The 20,311-nt window shown below is 37.6% G+C and overlaps 1 protein-coding gene across 1 annotated transcript in view; it reads right to left on the minus strand.

Moving 5' to 3' along the window:
* The window catches only part of stox2b (storkhead box 2b), a 144,186-nt gene extending 124,082 nt beyond the window's left edge, over nucleotides 1-20,104 (minus strand). The window contains exon 1 of the mRNA XM_056471789.1: nucleotides 19,268-20,104. Coding sequence (XP_056327764.1) covers nucleotides 19,268-19,595 — 328 coding nt within the window. The 5' untranslated portion in view covers nucleotides 19,596-20,104. The remainder of the gene's footprint in view (nucleotides 1-19,267) is intronic.
* Nucleotides 20,105-20,311: the final 207 nt, after the last annotated feature.

Below are 20,311 nucleotides of genomic sequence, written 5' to 3' on the forward strand. Positions count from 1 at the left end.
TTCTAATATGATTCAATGATCTATGCTAAGCTAAGGTACAAGTGCTCTAACAGAGAATGACTTAATTAATTAAAAAATGTTACAATTGAACTGATTAACTTGTCTTGTTAACACAATAAAGTGTGGCCTGAGTAAAAAATAGAGGCTATTCTTTAAAGGAACACTCTTTTCCCCCTAGAGTTAAACAGTAAAGCTTTACCATTTTTGAATCCATTTAGCCGATCTCCAGATCTGTTAAGAGTACTTTTAGCTTAGCTTAGCATAAATCATAGGATCAGATTAGACCATTAGCACCTGACTAATTTTCTAAAGATAAATGATATTATAGCAATCATAGTACATAGAGCCTGTAAATAGTCCTCAGCTCGATAACTAGGTAACAGCACTGCGTAATATCAGTGCATCTGCTGGCGCCATAGTACGGCAGTAAAGTACCTTGATTATTACTCCAGAATGAGACTATAGCTCCTAGCCATATCGACCTAGATAATCTTAGCACATAAAGAGTCAAGCTTTAAATAGGAAAATTATCAAAACTTTTAAAAAACATTTTTGAGTGAGATGCTAATGGTCTAATCCGATTCAATGATCTATGCTAAGCTAAGCTAAAAGTGCTCTGACAGACACGAAGATCGGCTGAATGAATTAAGAAATGGTTAAATTTAACTGTTTAACACTAGGGGACTTATAAAATTAGCATATTTCCAAAAAAGTGTCAGTTCAAATTCTTTACATTTTCACAATCACAGAGCTAATAGACGATTAAATCATCAATCCCAATCACTTGTTAAATGTTTTAATATATGACTTTAAAAATGCAAACTTTTCAAATATTTTTACAGCAATAAATAACAACATTTGGCCTTGTATTACCTGTGCTTAAAGGCCAGATGATGTTTGACGTCCAAACATCCGCCAGCAGGGAAGAATCATTTCACCCATACGTGAAGCCTCTTAGGTAAATCTCCAGGCATTACAATGTATGCAATCACAGGATGTGTTAGATTGCCATGAGTAAGGCGGATTTAGATTAGTGTGCAAAGCGCTTGAGGAATCGTATCAGTACTGCACCAGCAGAGGGCGACGCGCACAACACGTCTCCATGCATGACTTCTGATCCATCTTAAGTGGATGAGATGAGAATGACCTCACCGCTGGGACTACAGCACACACCACAACACCGCTCTGGTATTTCTTAGCTTCGTGACGGCCCTTTGTCCCACGTCAAACTGAGTCACCACAAATCAGCCTCTCTAGGAAGCGCAAATCTCTTAAAGTCACTGATATTAATGCTTAAAGTTAGTAGGAAATGTATAGGTTTACTAGTCTTTATCAAGTTAAGGAGTCCAATATGGTCAAATATTCCCCAAATAATGTTTAACAGAGAAGGGAAATTTTCACAGTATCTCCTAAAGTATTTTTTTTTCTGGAGAAAGTCTTATTTATTTTAGTTTGGCTGGAATAAAATTTTATAAACATGCATATATATTGAAAAGTACGCTAAATATATCTTGTACCTTTGAGGCTCGCTAAAATATCTATTTTTTAAAAGGAAAAAAGGATGTCGAACTTCAAATATCACTCAAAAAAATCCATTTCCAGCCTAACAATAAAATGTTGATGGAGCTCTTAAGAGTCCCTTGGGCCATATTTTAACATTTTAAACATCAAATAAACTCAATGCACATGGCCGGGCTGCTATCACCAAACCTTTGGTCACTCATGCCAATGCCAAATGTCGACTTCAATGGTGCCAGCAGCAAAAAACTTGGGTAAGTCCACCTTCATTGTCTCTCCCACATCAGGGAGAGTTATGGTGTGGAGAAGCCCCAAAGAAGTGTATCACTCAGACTGTTGCATGCCCAGAGCGAAGCATGTGGGAGTATCAGTGATGGTTTATGCTGCAATATCATGGCCTTCCCTATCTAGGCCCAATACTTGTGCTAGAAGCCGCGTCACTGCCAAGAACTACCAAACCATTTTAGAAAACCATGTGCACACAATGGTTAAAACATTGTTTCCTGAGGGTAGTGCCATGTATCAGGATGATAATGCACCAATACACACAGCAAAGTGGTTTTAATGAACATCAAAGTGAAGTTGAAAATGTCCCATGGCCTGCACAGTCACCAGATCTAAATATTATTGAGCTATATATATATATATATATATATATATATATATATATATATATATATATATATATATATATATATATCAATTTTTTTTTTTTTTTTTAAGTATGTTTGACCTTCAAATTTCACTCAAAAAACCCATTTCCAGCCTTACAATAGAATGTGGATGGAGATATTTAGTATCCCTTAAGCTATATACAAATAAATATTCAAAAGAATTGTCTTATAAAAAGTATGTTCCTTGCTTTTAACATTTTAGACATCAAATAAAGTCAATATACATGGCCGGGCTGCTATAACCAAATCTTTGGTCACTCCTACCAATGCCAAACATCAGTTTCAATGGTGCTAGCAACATGTGAAAATCATATGAAAAATCATGTATTGTTCTCTAATGAATCCACCTTCACTGTATTTCCCACATCTGGGAGAGTTAAGGTGTGGAGAAGCCCCAAAGAAGTGTAATACTTGTGCTAGATGGGTGCGCCACTGCCAAGGACTACCAAACCATTCTGGAGAACCATGTGCACACAATGGTTCAAACATTGTATCAATAACAGGTGTCTGTATTATCTGAAAAAACTCTTGTTAACAAACACATCCCTGCTTGGCACACTGAGCAGCCACGAGTTGCATTGGAGTGACATCAACTCCCCCTTTATCTGATTGGCTAGAGGAGCAACTGTCAATCTCAACTAGTGGTCCAATGAGGACGCTAAAACCCGCCCGTGATTTAAATTAAACTTGCATTGCATGTTTTGGAAACACAAGTGCAGAATCTGTGAACAAGAGCTAATCTAGCACCCATCTAGCACAAGTATTAGGCCTATATAGGGAAGGCCATGATATTGCAGCCCAAACCATCACTGATCCACCCCCCTTCCTTCACTCTGGGCAAGCAACAGTCTGATACACTTCTTTGGGGCTTCTCCGCATTTTAACTCTCCCGGATGTGGGAAAGACAATGAAGGTGGACTCATCAGAGAACAATACATCTAAATATGAGCAGTAAAACTGATTTTGTCTAAACGCGTTTTCATTTTTGATTTACGCTCATTATCTTTTGGTACACGACCTCATTGTTTCTTATTCTGAGTTTAGTTCTCGCTTTTGCTCGTTATGATTTTACACACAATGTCAGTATTTTGATCTAGGTGCATTATTTTTCCATTAGTTGTGGCATGTATCAGGATGATAATGCACCAATACACACAGCAAGACTGCTGACAGAGTGGTTTGATGAACATCAAAGTGAAGTTGAACATCTCCCATGGCCTGCACAGTCTCCAGACCAAAATATTATTGAGTCACTTTGGTGTGTTTTGGAGGAGCGAGTCAGATCAAATTGCATTATGTAATAATGCCAACCGGTTCATTGAGAGCAGTTCTGAGTGTAAAGTTTAATAACACAAGGAAATATCTACTATAATATAAAAAAAATACATAATAATTACGAAAAAAATACTATAATAATTAGGCAAATACATTTTTAAATGCTTAAAAAAATCTATTTTCAAAAATATACAAAAATGTTTGAGAAAAAAATCATTTTATGAAGTACATTTTTAGTATATTTTAAAATATAATTAAAATATTTATACTTGAAAATTAATATACAATAAATAAATAATAAATCAAGACTATGATTAAATAGCTTTGAGCTTCAATCTAGTCAATCTGTACATCGAATACAAACTGAGTCACAAGTGCAAACATTGCCAAACAAATACACAAATTCATCCTCGTCTCCACGAATTTATGACTCTTCGCTTGTGAAGAGGCAGTAATAAACACCCCCAACAAAAGCAAGGCACTCTGGAATGTGTCCGACTCGCGTTAGTCATCCATAAATCAGCAGCTAGATGTCATTCTGGTAGAGATCCTGCTACCCGCATTTAGACCACATCTGAAAAGATGCCAATCAACAACAGTTGCCATGTGAACACGAGCCAAACATGAAAAAGAGTTGAATCTTCGCTCCTCAAATGTGGTCCGTCGCTGATTCTCAACTCGCTCAGCCTGAGGGGCGAATCCCACAAAACTGTCAAAAACATGTCTGGCTCATATTTCACCCCCAAAATCTAAAAGAAATGAGAAACTACATTTTGCTTCGAGGTAATGAAGCCTTTTAGGAACCTTTTTCAGCACTTTTCACAGCGGTTACATTTAAAGGGGACCTATTATGCTAAAATAACATTTATAAAAATCACATTTTAAGCACAACTGTGTGGCAACAGTGTGCGAATATAGCCAAAGATTATGGAATAAACAAGACACGCAACTAACAGTTTGAGTAGGGAAAAGTAGAATGGCCGATACGGCGAATGAAGCCCCGCCTTCTAGTACAAGAGCCAATCATAAACCGATATAGACAGATTCTCCTGGGGAGGGCCTTAAACCATATGTGAGTTGCTGCAGACTTTGTGTGATTCTGATGTTTAGAAATGAAACTAAAGAGACAGTTGTTGCTTAATTTTATTAGTGATTCCTAATATGAAATTGAATCGTAAGCTTGGCAAGCAATTTTGAAAAATTTGATGTTTCCCCATTCAAACAGAATGCCCGAGCATACTGCCTGAGATGTGTTTCAAAGATGGCCACCAAGTGAAATGGTTTGCCTTAAAGCGGCTTTGATATAGCCAGCCTCTAATGGTAAAATATAATTAATCAATTGATTTATTTAATTTATTATGTGAATGATTGATTTCGGACATGTTTGTACAGAATATGTTAATTTCTAATCTTAAAAAAAAACCTGTCACCATTCACTGCTATTATATGAAACACCAAGGACCACTAAAAATCTTCTTTGAAGTTCTAGTGTAGAAAACAGGCACCTACATCTTGGATGACCTGTGGGTGAGTTTCATTTTTGGGTGAACTATCCTTTTTGGACTGATAAAAAGTAATTTGTTCATTAATTTACACTTAAACTTCTTTTAATGTTTAGTTGAGTAAAATAATGCCACCTGTAAATGTACTTTTATAACATACCTATTGCATTGATAAAGTGAACCTCTTGCTTATTGTTTATAGTTGCTGGTAAATAAATGAAATTCATCATGGAAAAGGAGGATATGGGTCGATATGGGTACAATATTAAACATAAACAATTAAAATATTGCTTTTGGAGTGAAAAAAAAACCTAAAAAATACAAAATATATATATATACAGTATATATACAGTATATATATATATATATATATATATATATATATACAGTATACAGGGCTTTTTTGCGACAACATAAATGTTTATGTTCAATCCACTAAAATTTGTAAAAAAATAAATGAATTAACTTAATTTCTTCATTTTGTCCCAAGACAAATCAATTGTGTGGAACCCAGCATTTTTTTTACAGTGTAGACCCCATTTCCACCCTGATATCAAAAGGTGCAGTGTGTAAGTTTGACACCAAGTGGTTGAACTAGGTATTGCACTCCTGGTTCAAAACACACGCAAGCGCAGGTTGCCAGATTGACGATGTCAACAGGAATGTGCCTGACTGTCAAGCCTAACAGTTAATTTGAGGCTGATTTAAACGGTGTTCAAACTAAAAGCAACAGCACGCGATAGAAGGAAAATTTTCTATATTAAAAGAAAAAATTTATATTTTAGAATCGGCTTCTATTTCTTGCAGCTGAACAACAGAAAACTATGACAATGATCACCTTAGGTACACCTCAGTGCTTTATTCATAATGCGAGTTTGAATGCCATTTCACATGACATTTATTGCCATATACTGAAAGCAGCATCAGATAGTTCACCTCAGATCTTGAAAGTAAAATAAACTGTTTGAAATTGAACTTTAGAACTGTGACTCAGTGCAAGCCAACACATATCAGTGATTCAGCATCTACATTTAATAATGTTAAAGAGGTTTAATATGTATTAATTAGATTATAAACTGTACAATTTTGTTGGACTATTCTGTGCCTCTGAATGGCTGTAGTTAAATTTCTATCATGTTTAGTCTGGTGCAAACAGCCAAATTGCTTATCACTGCAAATCTCATCACGTAGGGTGTTGTTAGGAAACCGGGTTACAATATAGCCTGCTCACCTTATTTATGTTTGTAATATGTATATTATTTGCTAATTAATAACTACTTCATGTGGATCGCTGAATCTGCGTATTGTTTTATCCATGTGTTTAGGTACAATTCAGCAATTATTCGGTTAGCTAAACTAAATCATAGTTGCAACTGACAATCTATTCATTCTCTTGGTCTACTGCACACTTGCACACCACATAGACTGGTTAGTTCAATTAACAGTACTGCTCAATCAAACTGAATGCTTCATAACTGATGCAGTGTGTGATGAAATAAGAGGGAGGGCTCACAATGGCTCACTAAAAGCGTGACAGGAGGGTCATTTGAATGCATGTTAATAGAAGGTGGAAGAAAGGCCTAAATGCATGAGGTAATTGCATCAGCTCTTCAATCTGTGTGACTGGCTCTTTGACAGCAGACCGTTTACGTCAGAGACCTGACCCCGCACATGCTTTAAAACATTAATCTCATTGCTTTGCTAACACAACATCTGAAATAAGGGAACACAGCAACTCAGTGGTTAGCAGTGTCACCTCACAGCAAGAAGGTCGCTGATTCGAGTACCAGCCAGGCCAGTTGGCATTTGTGTGGGGTTTGCATGTTCTCCCCATGTTTGCATGGGTTTCCTCCGGCTGCCCCCTGCAGTCCAAAGACATGCACTATAGGTGAACTGAATAAACTAAGTTGGCCATAGTGTATGTGTGTGAATGAGTGTGGATGGACGTTTCCCAGTATTGGGTTGCAGTTGGAAGGGCATCCACTGTGTAAAACATATGCTGGATAAGTTGGCAGTTCATTCCGCTGTGGCGACCCCTGATGAATAAAGGGACTAAGCTGAAGTAAAATGAATGAATGAAGATGACATTGTTTACACTTTTTTTGGTTCTATTCATTATGAAGTTGAACATCTCCTATGGTCTGCACAGTCACCAGACCTAAATATTATTGAGTAATTTTTGGGATGATTTGGAGGACTTTCTCTGATACGTATTTTGACCTGAAACTTCACAAAAACACTCTCCAGACATCTGCACTATCTCCAGTGTATTCATGTTGCGAACTTGGTGTTATTGTTATTGCATAAATCGCAATAGACCAATGGTAGCTCAAAAGTATTTCTGAGGCAAAACGAACTCCCCAAAAATGTCGTTTTAGTGAGCTATTATGAAATACGGAAAAACAAACTCTAAATTAGGCTTGGGCGGTAATACGGTAATATGGTATACCGCGGGATCTAAAAATAGCAACGGTGTCAGTTTCAATACCGTTATAAAAAACAATGCACTCATATAGGAGACAAGTATTAAATATTATTTATTTAAAGCCTAAAAATGCGTATTGTCATCACACGACAGTGTGGAGGAGAGAGAGAGAGGTGAGGTAACCTGGAAGTAACCTGGTCTCGAAAAAGAACACAACCTCTGCAGTTTGGCAGTATTTCGGGTTTCGACCAAACGAGAAACAGAGACGTGGTAAAAAACAAACTAGAGGTCTGCATTTCCGAAATAAAGCTAGAGAGCGGTCGATAACTCTGGTGTAATTTGAACGGGAGCGGGCGGTCTAACAATACCCGAGCACGTGCGCATCCGTGTGGATGCTGTTTATGTGTGTATATATATGTGTGTGAATGAGAGAGAGCGTGATGCTGTGCGTCGCTGGCTTGGTGCTCTCTTTGGGTGTGTATATGTGTAAATGAGAGAGAGCGTGATGCTGTGCGTCGCTGGCTTGGTGCTCTCTATGGGTGTGTGTATATGTGTAAATGAGAGAGAGCGTCCAGCGCAGATCTCTATTACGAACAAGACAAACAGGTGACTGCGAACCTAAGGTCGCATATACAGTATTCAGTTTCTGAATGGTTTAGGCACAAGCCAACAGTTCATTGACGCTGTCTAAGTCTTACATCATAATTTTTTAAATTATGCACGGTAATACCGGATACCGAGGTAATATAGGGAGGAGGTTTGATGGTATCAAAATTTGGATACCGCCCAAGCCTAGTCTAAACTAACTTTGTTTTGGTCGGATATTGTTCAAAATGACGTCATTTCAGTTCAATCTCAGATTTTCTTTGAAGTATACAGGGGTTTTTATGGCTGATTTTGAGGTATCCAGAGTCAAATACAGGCTAAAAAAGGAAACTACATAGGTTTTTAGTTCTCTAAAGTTCAGGTCAAAGTCAATAAATAAAAAGCGTCCCCGTTTCTTAATCTATGGAGCGTCTCCTGCACTGTTCTGAACAGGTTTCTGGTTTCTCCTATAATTACTGAGCTCAGGATTTCAGTCAAGTAAAAGGTCTTGGATCATTGGGCAGGAAAATCTCAAACCAGGGTGAGATTTACGAGCACTATATTCAGCTGAGGGCATGGCCTTTCTCTTCCTTCCCCGGATTCAGCTTGTACAGACACACACACACACCTGAGAGAGCTGACTGGAAACAATGCACACAGGTTAGACCACACAACCCTCAATCAGCCACAGGCAAATCACAAACGTCTCATTCTTACACACATTCTTCAAACACACACACACTTTCAATCAAACACTGAGCAATGTTGTTAAGGCACGTTTACCTGAGTCACGGTATAATTTGCCAAAAGTACGTTTTGTCATTTAAAAGCTGCAGGTTAGAAAGTGCATAATCTGCATAGCTGTACGACATACCATCATATTATGCGAGATTATTATAGCCCTTTATTTAATGCTGGTTTTCACTTTGAGAAAGTACTAAAGCCTGGTTTATACTTAACGCGCCCGCTAGTTTGCTTGAGTTTGTGTGGCAAATGTGATGTCATTGCTGTGTTTGCGGAGGTTCGCATTGGGTGCGCGCGACATGATTTCAGCTGGTGGAGCACTCAAAATTTTTGGAGACTCGAGCAAACAGTTCATGCAGCGCCGCGTTTGATTTGAGTTGAGTAATGAATCGCTTTAAAGAGATTTTGTCTGAAACCGGTACAACTGTAGAGACATCTTTATGATCCATCCATCCGTGATCATAGGGATAATCAGATGATCAATAATTCTTGGCTAGAAATTGCAATAGCAGTTGGAAAGAAGGAAATGTTTTTGTTAAAAAGTTTGGAAAAACCTGAGGGATATGTTTGTTAAAGCCAAAAGAGGCCATGGCAATAGTGGAGACCCGGGTACACAATTACAGAAATATGTTTTTCCACCATTCATAGGTTTAACACTGATGTTTATATTACAGTTTTGAATTTAAAACAATTTCATAGCTACAAAACTATAATTAAAGAACAAATTATATCTTTGATAACTGAAAAAGAATATTTGATTTATCGGTTTTGAATATCGGTTTACAATATACTGATGGCTTGATTTTCTAGGCTTTATTGGTGATAATGGTCAGGAATGTTGGACCATTATTGCCTTTTTAGCATAAGCAGAGGACAGAAACTAGCCAGACAGTAATGTGTCAATTGTGGAGTGGGCTAAACCTAAAAAAAATCTGTATTTTTTAGTAAGTGTGCTTTTTTGCTTTTATTCTTGCCATAATAAAAAATATATATTTAGAGCAACCCATGTTCTGTTGTCTTTAATATTTTTATAAACTTTAATAGGTGAAAATGTCCAAGACATGAACAAAAGTAAGTGATGCAACAAAGTTTGATTTAAAAAAAATCTTAAATGGGTATAAAGATCCTTATAATCATTAAAATAATTTATAAAAATAATTAGTTTAAAAATCTTCAGTAATATTAATGATATGACGTAGTTTCCGGAAACTTTCTTCTTTTCTGTTTATCCGTCTGATTTTACTGTCAGTTTCTGTCGTTTTAAAGGGCACCTATGGTGAAAAAGCAACTTTTCAAGCTGTTTGGACAGACATATGTGTAGATATAGTGTATAGACCGTCATATTGGGGTGATATAAACACACCCAGTCCTTTTTTTCAATTTAACAACATAAAAACGGTGGACCGATTGGAGCGGTTTTCAGACCGACCGCAACTTTACGTAGGAGTGCGGTCCCCCCGCTCACCAATATTGATTCACAGCTGCGTGTATTAACATGTCCCGGTAGTCACGTGCATAATCATATCAACAAAACCAGACGTGCGCAAAGCAACTGGGAATAAAAGGTCTGTTCAGTTCGCTAAGATCATCATCAAATGTGATCAAGAGTGAGTTTTACAAGTTTAAAAAGTTTTAAAACAGTGCATGTGTGTAATGAATTACAGCAATTCACTTCAGCTTTACTTCATCAGCACAGCCGCGTGTCAGAACAGTTTTGAAAGAAGACGCTTCAATCCCGGTTTGTGGACGTTAAATCAGGTTTATTTTGTACATTTACATAACAGATATCCATACAGCAGAGGAGATTAACCTGTATCCCGTCACATTTGCGTGCAAAAAGAGTGCAAAGCTAAACACACTCTGTCTCTCTCTCTCTCTCTCTCTCTCTCTGTGTGTGTGTGTGTGTGTGTGCGTGTGTGCATGCACTATGTAACGACATTGTGTATGACTCATCGATGCAACTGCACAACAAATACTCATTTGGTAAAGTTCTTACTGTAGTATTTCTCACAAACGCTACATGAGATCTGCTTCCTTTAAGTCTGTCTGTTTTCTGACGCAGCCGAGGGAGGAGATTAAGGCACGCAAAAAGGCATGTAGAAATGGTAGGCGGGGAGGACTAGCCTTAAAGGCACAGTATGACAAAACAGCCCCCTGGTGCAAAAATGTATAAAATAGAATCTTGTAAAAGGTATAATTAAAAATCCGATGGGTGTTTTGAGCTGAAACTTTACAGACACATTCTGGAGACGCAAAACACTCATATTAAATCTGAAAAAAGGGTTAACCTAGGTGCCCTTTAAAGAATATATCAACGGCGAACACATCAAGTATAAAAGCCTCGTCTGTTTCATGAGGTGGGCGCGTATAAGTATAAATCCGGCTTAAGAAAAGCTAACAGCCACCTGTTTTGAATCAACTACAATAATATCATAATTGTTATTTTCACAGTGTCTGAGCTGATGTGTTGAGTTTCACTGTCTGTGCAAAAGCTAAACATGTATCAAGATTAGGGCTGCACAATATATTGCAGAATTATCGTTATCGCAATAATAGTATTTGTGATTTACGTATCACAAACATGTGTGATAAATTACATGTGTGCATTGGTTGTTTATAAAAATTTAACCAATCAGATGGGGCCTTATTATTTTTTTCCCTGCTTCCCCAGTTGTTGCTGTTCTGCTATTGACTAGAGCGGCTCAAAGGTGAACGCAGAGCTGATGCTAAACAATAATGGCAGGAGTTGAGATGAGAGAGAAAATATAACTCATCTGTTTCATTTATATTAAGTCTGCATAATTAAGGGTGTGGCCACTTGAGTGACAGCTAGGACTCCCTGGTAGCGGTCACATCAACTGATTAGCCGCTGAACTCGGCATTTACATCGTATTTTTGTTTTGTTTTACGTGGCTTTACACAGTCAATTGCCTTTTGGAATTATTTCCTACAATTATAAGATGATATAGCATGCTGTGTGCACTTAATTGTGCTCACAAACCATTCAAGTGGCCTCTATTTCCCAGGTGAGTGAAATTATAGACTTGCATATCATGTATATAAATGTATTTGTTTTATTTAAGATCATTTATAATATTCTTTAGACCTGTAATGCACTCCAGAATGACGGATTGATTAGCTGTAGGCTCTCGAACAGTCATCTAAACCATTGTCATACAGTGATATGCCTGGATTTCATCATTAGTCTTGAACGCGCAATGACGCGGGAACAAAATGGCAATGGTTGGCCACGCCCACTTGTAGCTTCACTTGCGCTCTTCAGGAAACTATGGGTGACGTCACGGATACTACGTCCATATTTTTTACAGTCTATGGTGTAGACATAGCCAAAGACTAACAATATGATGCATCAATGCAGTGTCATCAATAACAATATAAATATTTTTAAAAGGCATCTTTATTTTAATACTCATGTAAATTTATGAAATATCACTGCGGTAATAGCTGAAACCAGACGTACGACAACTTTTGGCCTGAAGGTTTTAAACGGTGCACCATACAGCACAAAAGGAAGCGTAACAAATTTAAAACAAATTGTTTTTTTTTGACAATATCATATTTTCTGCATGTACACTGTAAAAAATGTAGGGTTCCATACAATTCATTCACGTTGTCCCAACACAAATCGGTTAGGTTAATGTAGCAAATTTAAGTGGATTGAAAATAAAATAAATTATTTGTCCCTGAAAAAAAAAAATCTCAAGAATTTTTTGTTTCAGCTCACTACAAAGAAGTAGTTTGAACAAGCAGCAAGAACCATTTTTGTTTGAGTGTAGTGATGTTTAATGTGCTATTATATGTCTAAAATCAAGAAGCATTTAACAAAAGCAAAAAAGAAATTTGTTTTTAGAACTAAAAAGTCAAAATTAACAGCTAAAATAAAAACATTCTGTCACTCGATGACACTCGAATACCCTGTCAGAAAAGTCTAATGGTTGGGAATGGGCTTTTTACAGTGTCTGCTATAATGTTAATGCTGTTTTTGGTGTGTTTACATAGATGAATAAGAACACTGTGTAAAGGCACAGTATTACGATCTTATTGCCACATTATATCATTATGATAACATGATATATGCCTTCAGTGATTTCCTGAAGATAAAAACCAAAAAAATAGCACAACTGGAATAACTATAGCAGTCACGATCGTCTGATTTCATATGAAGCAAGAGATCGCAATGACATATGATGACGTGTGCAGGTGCTACAGTGCAGTTCCAATTCTTATGGGTAAATTTTGAAGCCCTTCCCCTTCACACTTGGTTTGAAGCGCCAAATAGAATTGGGATTGGGCCATTATCTTGCTTACCCCATTGGCAGATTATGTTGCTTGTTTTTAAGAAGAACTCACTTCACTTTGACATGAAACAAGATACATTTTGGACTAGAAACAAGATAAAAACTAAAACCAACCAAAAGTTAAATGAGTCCAAAACAAGCTGTTTACGTTGATATTCATGTATTTTTTTTACGATCAGAATTTTTACGCTGCATTAACAACTTATTACTTTCAGAACTTTTTTCATCTTAACCACTGTAATTTCATATCAAAACGAGCTCTTCCATGTAAAGTAAACATTTAAAGAATGTCTCAGTCCATCAGTAGAGGGTTTTTCCTCCACAACTCAGCTGTTCCGCAAGACATGTCAAACACAAAGAGACGGATACACCATGGCTCTTTCACCAGCAAAAATAGGGGTGGGAAATCAAGAGAGAGGGATATGCTAGTAAAGAAAGAAAAGCCTACAGCAACACTCCTCATAAACCTGCTGTTTGTCAAGGTCCAAGGCTCCTTCCTCTTGCCTACAATCCACAGACCTGTCCCATAATGCCACAGATCCGCAGGAGCAATAATGGCCACAGATAAAGACGCCGCTGTCCTCGGTTTGTCTGAATATGGGACAGCAGTTTTCTGCACTAATTAGTCCGAATAATGGAGCTGAACGTCAGGGGTCTTGACGAGAATGTGAGTCTATTAGCGTCATACACAAATTCAGAAATCAGAGCATATCCAAAGAGACCCAAATGTTTAAGACCACATTTGCAGTAGTAGGGCTGCGCGATTTTTGAAAAAGTATTTAGTTTGTCTGCGATATCTAGTTGAACTCAAAATGATTAGCCCTCCTTTGAAATTCTTTTTCAAATATTTCACAAGTGACGTTTATCAGACCAAAAAAAAATTCTTATAATTTTTACACAGTATTTCATCAAATATTTTTTCTTCTGGGGAAAGTAGTATTTATTTTAGTTTGTCTGGAAATAAATAATATAATAAAAAATGTAATACCAATTTTAAGGTCAGGATATCTTTTTACGATAAAAAAACACTGTTGTCTAATGGCTTGCCAATGATAACCATCCAAAAATCACTGTTAGCCGACTAAGGTCGCAAGTTCTGTCGTTACAAACATAGTTCTTTGATTTGACGTTTAACAAAACCATTGTTACAATGAACATTCGCAACAAAGTTGGAAAGTTCTAAAATAAACTTGGAAGCATAAAAAAAAAACATTAAAGTCATCTCAATTAAAGTATAAACCAGGCTTTATACTTCTGCATTAAGTGATCGATGTGACCCACAGCGCATAGCCTTTGCCGTCGGCGACATTGACACCTCTAAAAAATTTAACTACACGTCGCAATGACGCGTAGCACAAGCTCTGTGATTGGTCGGCTTGGAAGCGCTGATGAGTGTGGGTGGAGGTAAGAGCCCGATGCAGTGAGTGTTTACAAGCGTGGAGTCCCGTGAAGGTGCTCAGGATGAAGACTGTTGTTTTGTGTTTACCTCATGGTTAAAGTTGTTGCAAGTCTGCCGATCCCAGCCTCAAAATGACAGAGTTTGGGCCACTTTTACATTAAGGTAGCGTTCAGAAAAAACAAAACACCAGCAAAGAAACTCGGCACAGAGGAACATAAACACCTACTGCCAGCTAGTGTTTCTGAAGTGTTTTTGCAGAGCAATAGAAACAGCGCACAGAAGTATAAAAGCACAGCTACGCGCGCTGTATGCTCCATGGGTCACGCCGATATCTTGTCGCAGAAGTCTAAACCAGGCTTTAGGTGTAATTTGATTTCAAAATATTTTTACAGTACAGTTTTAGCAATTTTCATATTGACAATTGCGCTCCTTTTGTAGCGCACTTTGAAAACATTTTGAATGCAGCCATGGCTCATGTCGAAAGCTAAATAAACTTGTTTTTGGTTTCAAATAAGAGAGCTTTATATACCGCACTTTTTTTTTCGTATTTCTCCGCACATTGGAACTTCTCACAAAAACTTTCCTTCTAATTCACACGAGTTGGTTTATGTGCTGCGTTCACACCAGATGTGGATTAAGTGTCAAGCGCGAGGGATTTACATGTTAAGTTAATTCAAAGACACGAATAGACATCCTGTAGCACTAATGAAGCGTCTTTTTAAACGTTTTGTGCTTTTGACTGAAAATCTAAACTTTAGCGGACATTCGCACCACATCAGGAGCTTGCTCTTGTAGGAGTGTGATTACGACGCACTGTAGCGCCTGTTGTTGGTGTCCCAAGGGGAAATCCTATTGCTGACACCAGACAACAGCTCAACAGACTGGGCTTGGCTCAGTCTGAAGTACCGCTGAAAGCTTCCATCATCCAGGTACAGTTTCTGAAGGAGTTAATGAACTCGCAGAGCGGGGTGCACCCCTGAAAGGATCTAATGTAGTCTGACACGGCGGCAAATGAATCTACGCTATTTTTCAGCCTTCCTAAAGCACATAAAGCACAGTTTTCTCAATAGAATCCATGTTAGCCATTTAACAATGAAGCTAGAGTCACTGTGCAGCCAGAAACCCTGCCTACGAGAGGAATCCGCATTTATTGTGAAGTTAATTTCATGCGCAAATGAAGCAAGTAAACTCAAAATGTTCACTGCAATGTTCACTTTACGTGCAAATAGCGCTATTTTTTCACGCAAGCCGCATCTGGTGTGAAACTGGTTCTTAAAGTTCTTCTGTTTGAATTTGGATTGTTCTAAATGAGCCCCTGAGGTTAGTAATTTGCATAATGCAAACAAGCTCCATAAAAGGGCTTTCTGCAAAATGGCACTTGTCCGTAGACAATTAGAAGCAGTCATATTATGAACTAAGAAGATACAATTGAGGCAGCGAAACAAGACAGAGAACTTTAATGGTAATGAAGCATTTGATGTTGTATGTGAAACATGCTTCCAGTTCTGAAAATGCAAGGTAAAACGCACTGCATTTTGGTAGACTTTAGAAAAGTCTCTTTCCAAAAGAGCAGTGCGCTGCACATTTTATGATGTTAGGCAACCACTGTGTCAATAGTATTGATCCTCAGGTTTTTTTCATCGATGAAGCGGTCAAGGAAGGTGCAATCTTTATACAGGTTTATAAGGCCCCGGGCGTCCATGATTATTGCGTATGTGTGGTTTAAATTGTTCTTGATTTTTTTTCATACATTTAGAATAAATTTCATGACGAAAAAATTTGATGAACAATGATTTATTCATGAAAAAACTTTACATTTAAAGTAAACGAAACTCAGTGTCTCTTAATTTTGACTTACTATTTCTGAAAACCAAACAATATTTTTGACTTGTCTAGAAAAAGCTTCTTGATTGGACAATTTTAAGATATTTAGACTAGAAACAAGACAAAACTCACAGCACAGTTCAACTATAATACAAACTCAACACTGCACATCCTGTGACGTCACTATTGTAATATCGATGCTTAAATGATATATTGTGCAGCCCTAGTATATTCCTCAAAACATGCACACACTTAAAGGCCTGCGACTTAAAGAAAAGAACAAACACATGAATCCTTTCTGCCTTAATGATCACAGGAAGGTTTCTGGTTACAGGTGATCAAATTCCTCAATATCTCACAGTTGACACAAAGACGGCGCCAAAAACCCTTAAAAACACTGCATTTGCTAAAGTACATGAAGGTTGGAAGAAAACAACGCACATCTACAGTTAAATTCAGAATTATTAGCCACTTTTGAAATTTTTTTCTTTTTTAAATATTTCCCAAATGATGTTTAACAGAGCAAGGAATTTTTCACAGTATGTCTGATAATATTTTTCCTTCAGGAGAAAGTCTTATTTGTTTTATTTTGGTTAGAATAAAAGCAGTTTTTAATTTTTTAAACACCATTTTAAGGTCAAAATTATTAGCCCCTTTAAGCTATATATATTTTTCAATAGTCTACAGAACAAACCACTGTTATACAATAACTTGCCTAATTACCCTAACCTGCCTAGTTAACCTAATTAACCTAGTTAAGCCTTTAAATGTCACTTTAAGCTGTAAAATAAATCAGTTGCTAGAGATGAGTTATTAAAAATATTATGTTTAGAAATGGGTTGGAAAAATCTTCTCTCAGTTAAACAAAAACAGGGGAAAAAATAAAGGGGGGCTAATAATTCAGGGGGTTTGATAATTCTGACTTCAACTGTAAAAGTTTTGCAACATCAAGATCTATCAAGATAGGGTCTATTTTTGAGACAGCATTATCAATAAATGAAATCAACATACAGTTTTATTTCTACACACTAACTGTGCTTAAAATCTGCTCGCTTATTTTTAGCTGAAATCATTAGACTTTGTCTTCCAAGCTCTTCTGAAACCAGCTATCTTAAAAAAAAAAAAAAAAAAAAAAAAACGAAAAAAAAAAAAAAAATCAATTAACTGTACAGTCAGATAGGCCATGTTTTTTTTTTTTTTTTACTTTTTCAAAATATTCATTTGTTAAGAATAAGAAAGCACAAGTGTATTAATTTTAGTAATTATTAGTACCCATAAAAAGCTAATCAAATGTTAGGAAAAATGAATTCCAAAGGAAATTTAAAAAAAATATTTGTCTCTTTTTCTTTTCATTAAACAATTGTATTTGTATTGCTTAAAGATGATATTAACTGATCTACTTCTCGAGTGCGATATGTTTTGCATAATAATGAAGCATTTTTGCAGAGGTAGATGAAGCTTGTCTAAAATTGACTTGAGCTCTGCAGCGAAACTTCATGTCAGCAGAGAATTTGCAGTTGAGCTTTTTGACGTTGTGCAAAGAATTAGCAAAAAAAAAAGAGGACGTATGTATGGGTGCGGCCAATGGAGGACTGGAGAATGATTGACAAGTGACGAGTTTCACTAAACTCCTCCTGTTAATATCAGCTGCCTATATAAGTTTAAGTCAGGAAACAAAAACTGTTGCGCATCTCCTGAGTGTAACTTTTACATTGCATTGAGGATACTAGAATTCTGTAAATCAAATTATTCATTTGTGCCCAATAAATTGCTAATATGTTAAACCTTGAAGAAAAACCTCTCCTGAACACACATGGAATTGAATAAATATTCCAACACCAAACAAAAAGCATCACATGAAATATCAGGTGTGAAACACATAAGAAATATGGGATTTTGGAATATTTTCATGAGGGGAACATACTTCACGCGTGACAATCTTCCAAAATCATAAGTTTTATGTGTTTAATATCTAATATGTAACCTGTTGAATCTGTAACACTCATGTAGTTTTTCTGCAAAGGCAAGTAAACATGGTACTGCCATGTCAAAGACACATAATACAACCTAATTCTGGTACTTTGACGCTTACCCTGGTAGTATTGACAGTCATATTATTTTACCAAGGTATTTGCATGGTGCTCCAAGGTAAACCATAAAAACCATGATATCATGATGTATAACCAGCCACATCATCACATCCAAAAGAATTTTCATATTCACTATCATATATAATGGCAATAATATTTATCATGCACCACAGGAATTGGCAATACTCTAAAACAGGGGTGACCAACCCTGTTCCTGGAGATCGACCTTCCTGCAGATTTCAGTTGCAACCCATATCAAACAAACCTGCCTGTAATTATCAAGTGCTGTTCTGGTCCTAATTAATTGGTTCAGGTGTGTTTGATCAGGGTTGGAGCAGAACTTTGCAGGAAGGTGCAAAACCAAAGAACACTCCATAATATTTATAAAGGCTTATAAATACACTGCGTATGTCCAAAAACCTTAACATCACCAGACCGCATTTATTTGATATAAATATATCAAACTGAATGATTAGCAAATTCATATGATGACAGGACAAAATCCAACAGAAATACCATGGTACCATGTGGAAATACTATGACATTTTGTTAAAGGGACAGTTCACCCAAGAAATGTCGTCATTTACTCATTATCTACTTGTTGCTTGAGTTTTTTTTTTTTTTTTAAATGAAGAAATAGATTTTGAAGAATGCTGGAAACCTGTAACCATTGACTTCCATTTGTTGGAAGTCAATGTTGACAGGTTTTCAGCTTTCTTCAAAATATCTTCTTTAGCGTTCAACGGAAAAGTCATAGAGGTTTGGAACCACTTGAGGGTGAGTAAATTATCATTTTTGGGTGAACTGTCCCCCTTAAACCACAAGAAGAACGATTGATTACGATGCAAATTACTAACAACAACAACAGCTCCTTATTTTACTGAATAGGCTGAAAATATTTCAGATTCTCACCGAGGTATTTGATGTCGAAGCCCTGCGGTGGTTTAAGGGACCTCCTCATCCAAGCCTCCCGCAGCACCTCCAGGTGATCCTCCTTCCCCTGGATCAATAACACATGCTCGTCTATCCAGCCCAGGAAAAATGTCTCGGCGATGGCATCGGCCACCATCTTATTCCAGAAATATTTCATGTTGAGCGATTTGAAGTCGGCGAAGATCTCGTAGCCGGTGTGATGGTGCGGCGGCTCCTCGCTCTCCGTCACCCCGGGCGCGTCCTCCGCCACGACGCGTGACAGCACGATGGCCAGCGAGTGCGGCGCGATCTGCAGGAAAGGCTCCATTGATCCTCTCGAAGATGCCCGCTTAGACTCGACGCATTCCCCGCGCCTGGAAGCGCAAACAAGGCGATGGATGGATGGATTGATTGACTGATTGAGCGCGCGCCCGCAGCCAGACAAAGAGCGCGTTTGCGCGTTAGTTCATTTGACCTGCCTGTATAAGGTGATGCAATTACTGTAATAAAAGAGCATCGTGGCGATAAACAGAGCGTCGAATCATTACCGTTCCAAACAAAGGCCCGGGTGGATGCGGGATGTCATTTTAAGGGTAGAACGCGCAGGTGATCATGTTATTCTCCGCTGAAATCGCCGCATATTATCCATTCCTCACCTTGATCAGAGACAACGGCGTGAAAATAATGACATCCTCTTCCAGCGGGGATGCGGGATGGAGAAGAGCATTCTCTCAATGTCCGCGGATGAAAAACGCGTTTGCGTCAAAATTTAAAAAGAGAGATTTGTCGTATTATTTTTTTTCTTCGTCGAGATGCGGTGGATCCCTGCAGGCCGGTGCGTGACGATGCCTGTGTGGTTTACGGTGTGTAAAGCAGGTTATTACCTTGAAGCTCCCGCAGCTCACGCAGTGACGCCCTCTAGAGGCGGAGGAGAGGCACTGCAGGCACAATCGCACTCCCCAGTACAAATGCCAGTCAAAATGAAGATTGTCATGAACTAATCCTCCTCCTGTCGACCAAACATGGTTTTAAACTTCAACAGTG

This window comes from Danio aesculapii, chromosome 14 (genome assembly GCF_903798145.1).
Source record: "Danio aesculapii chromosome 14, fDanAes4.1, whole genome shotgun sequence".
Taxonomy (NCBI): Eukaryota; Metazoa; Chordata; class Actinopteri; order Cypriniformes; family Danionidae; genus Danio; species Danio aesculapii.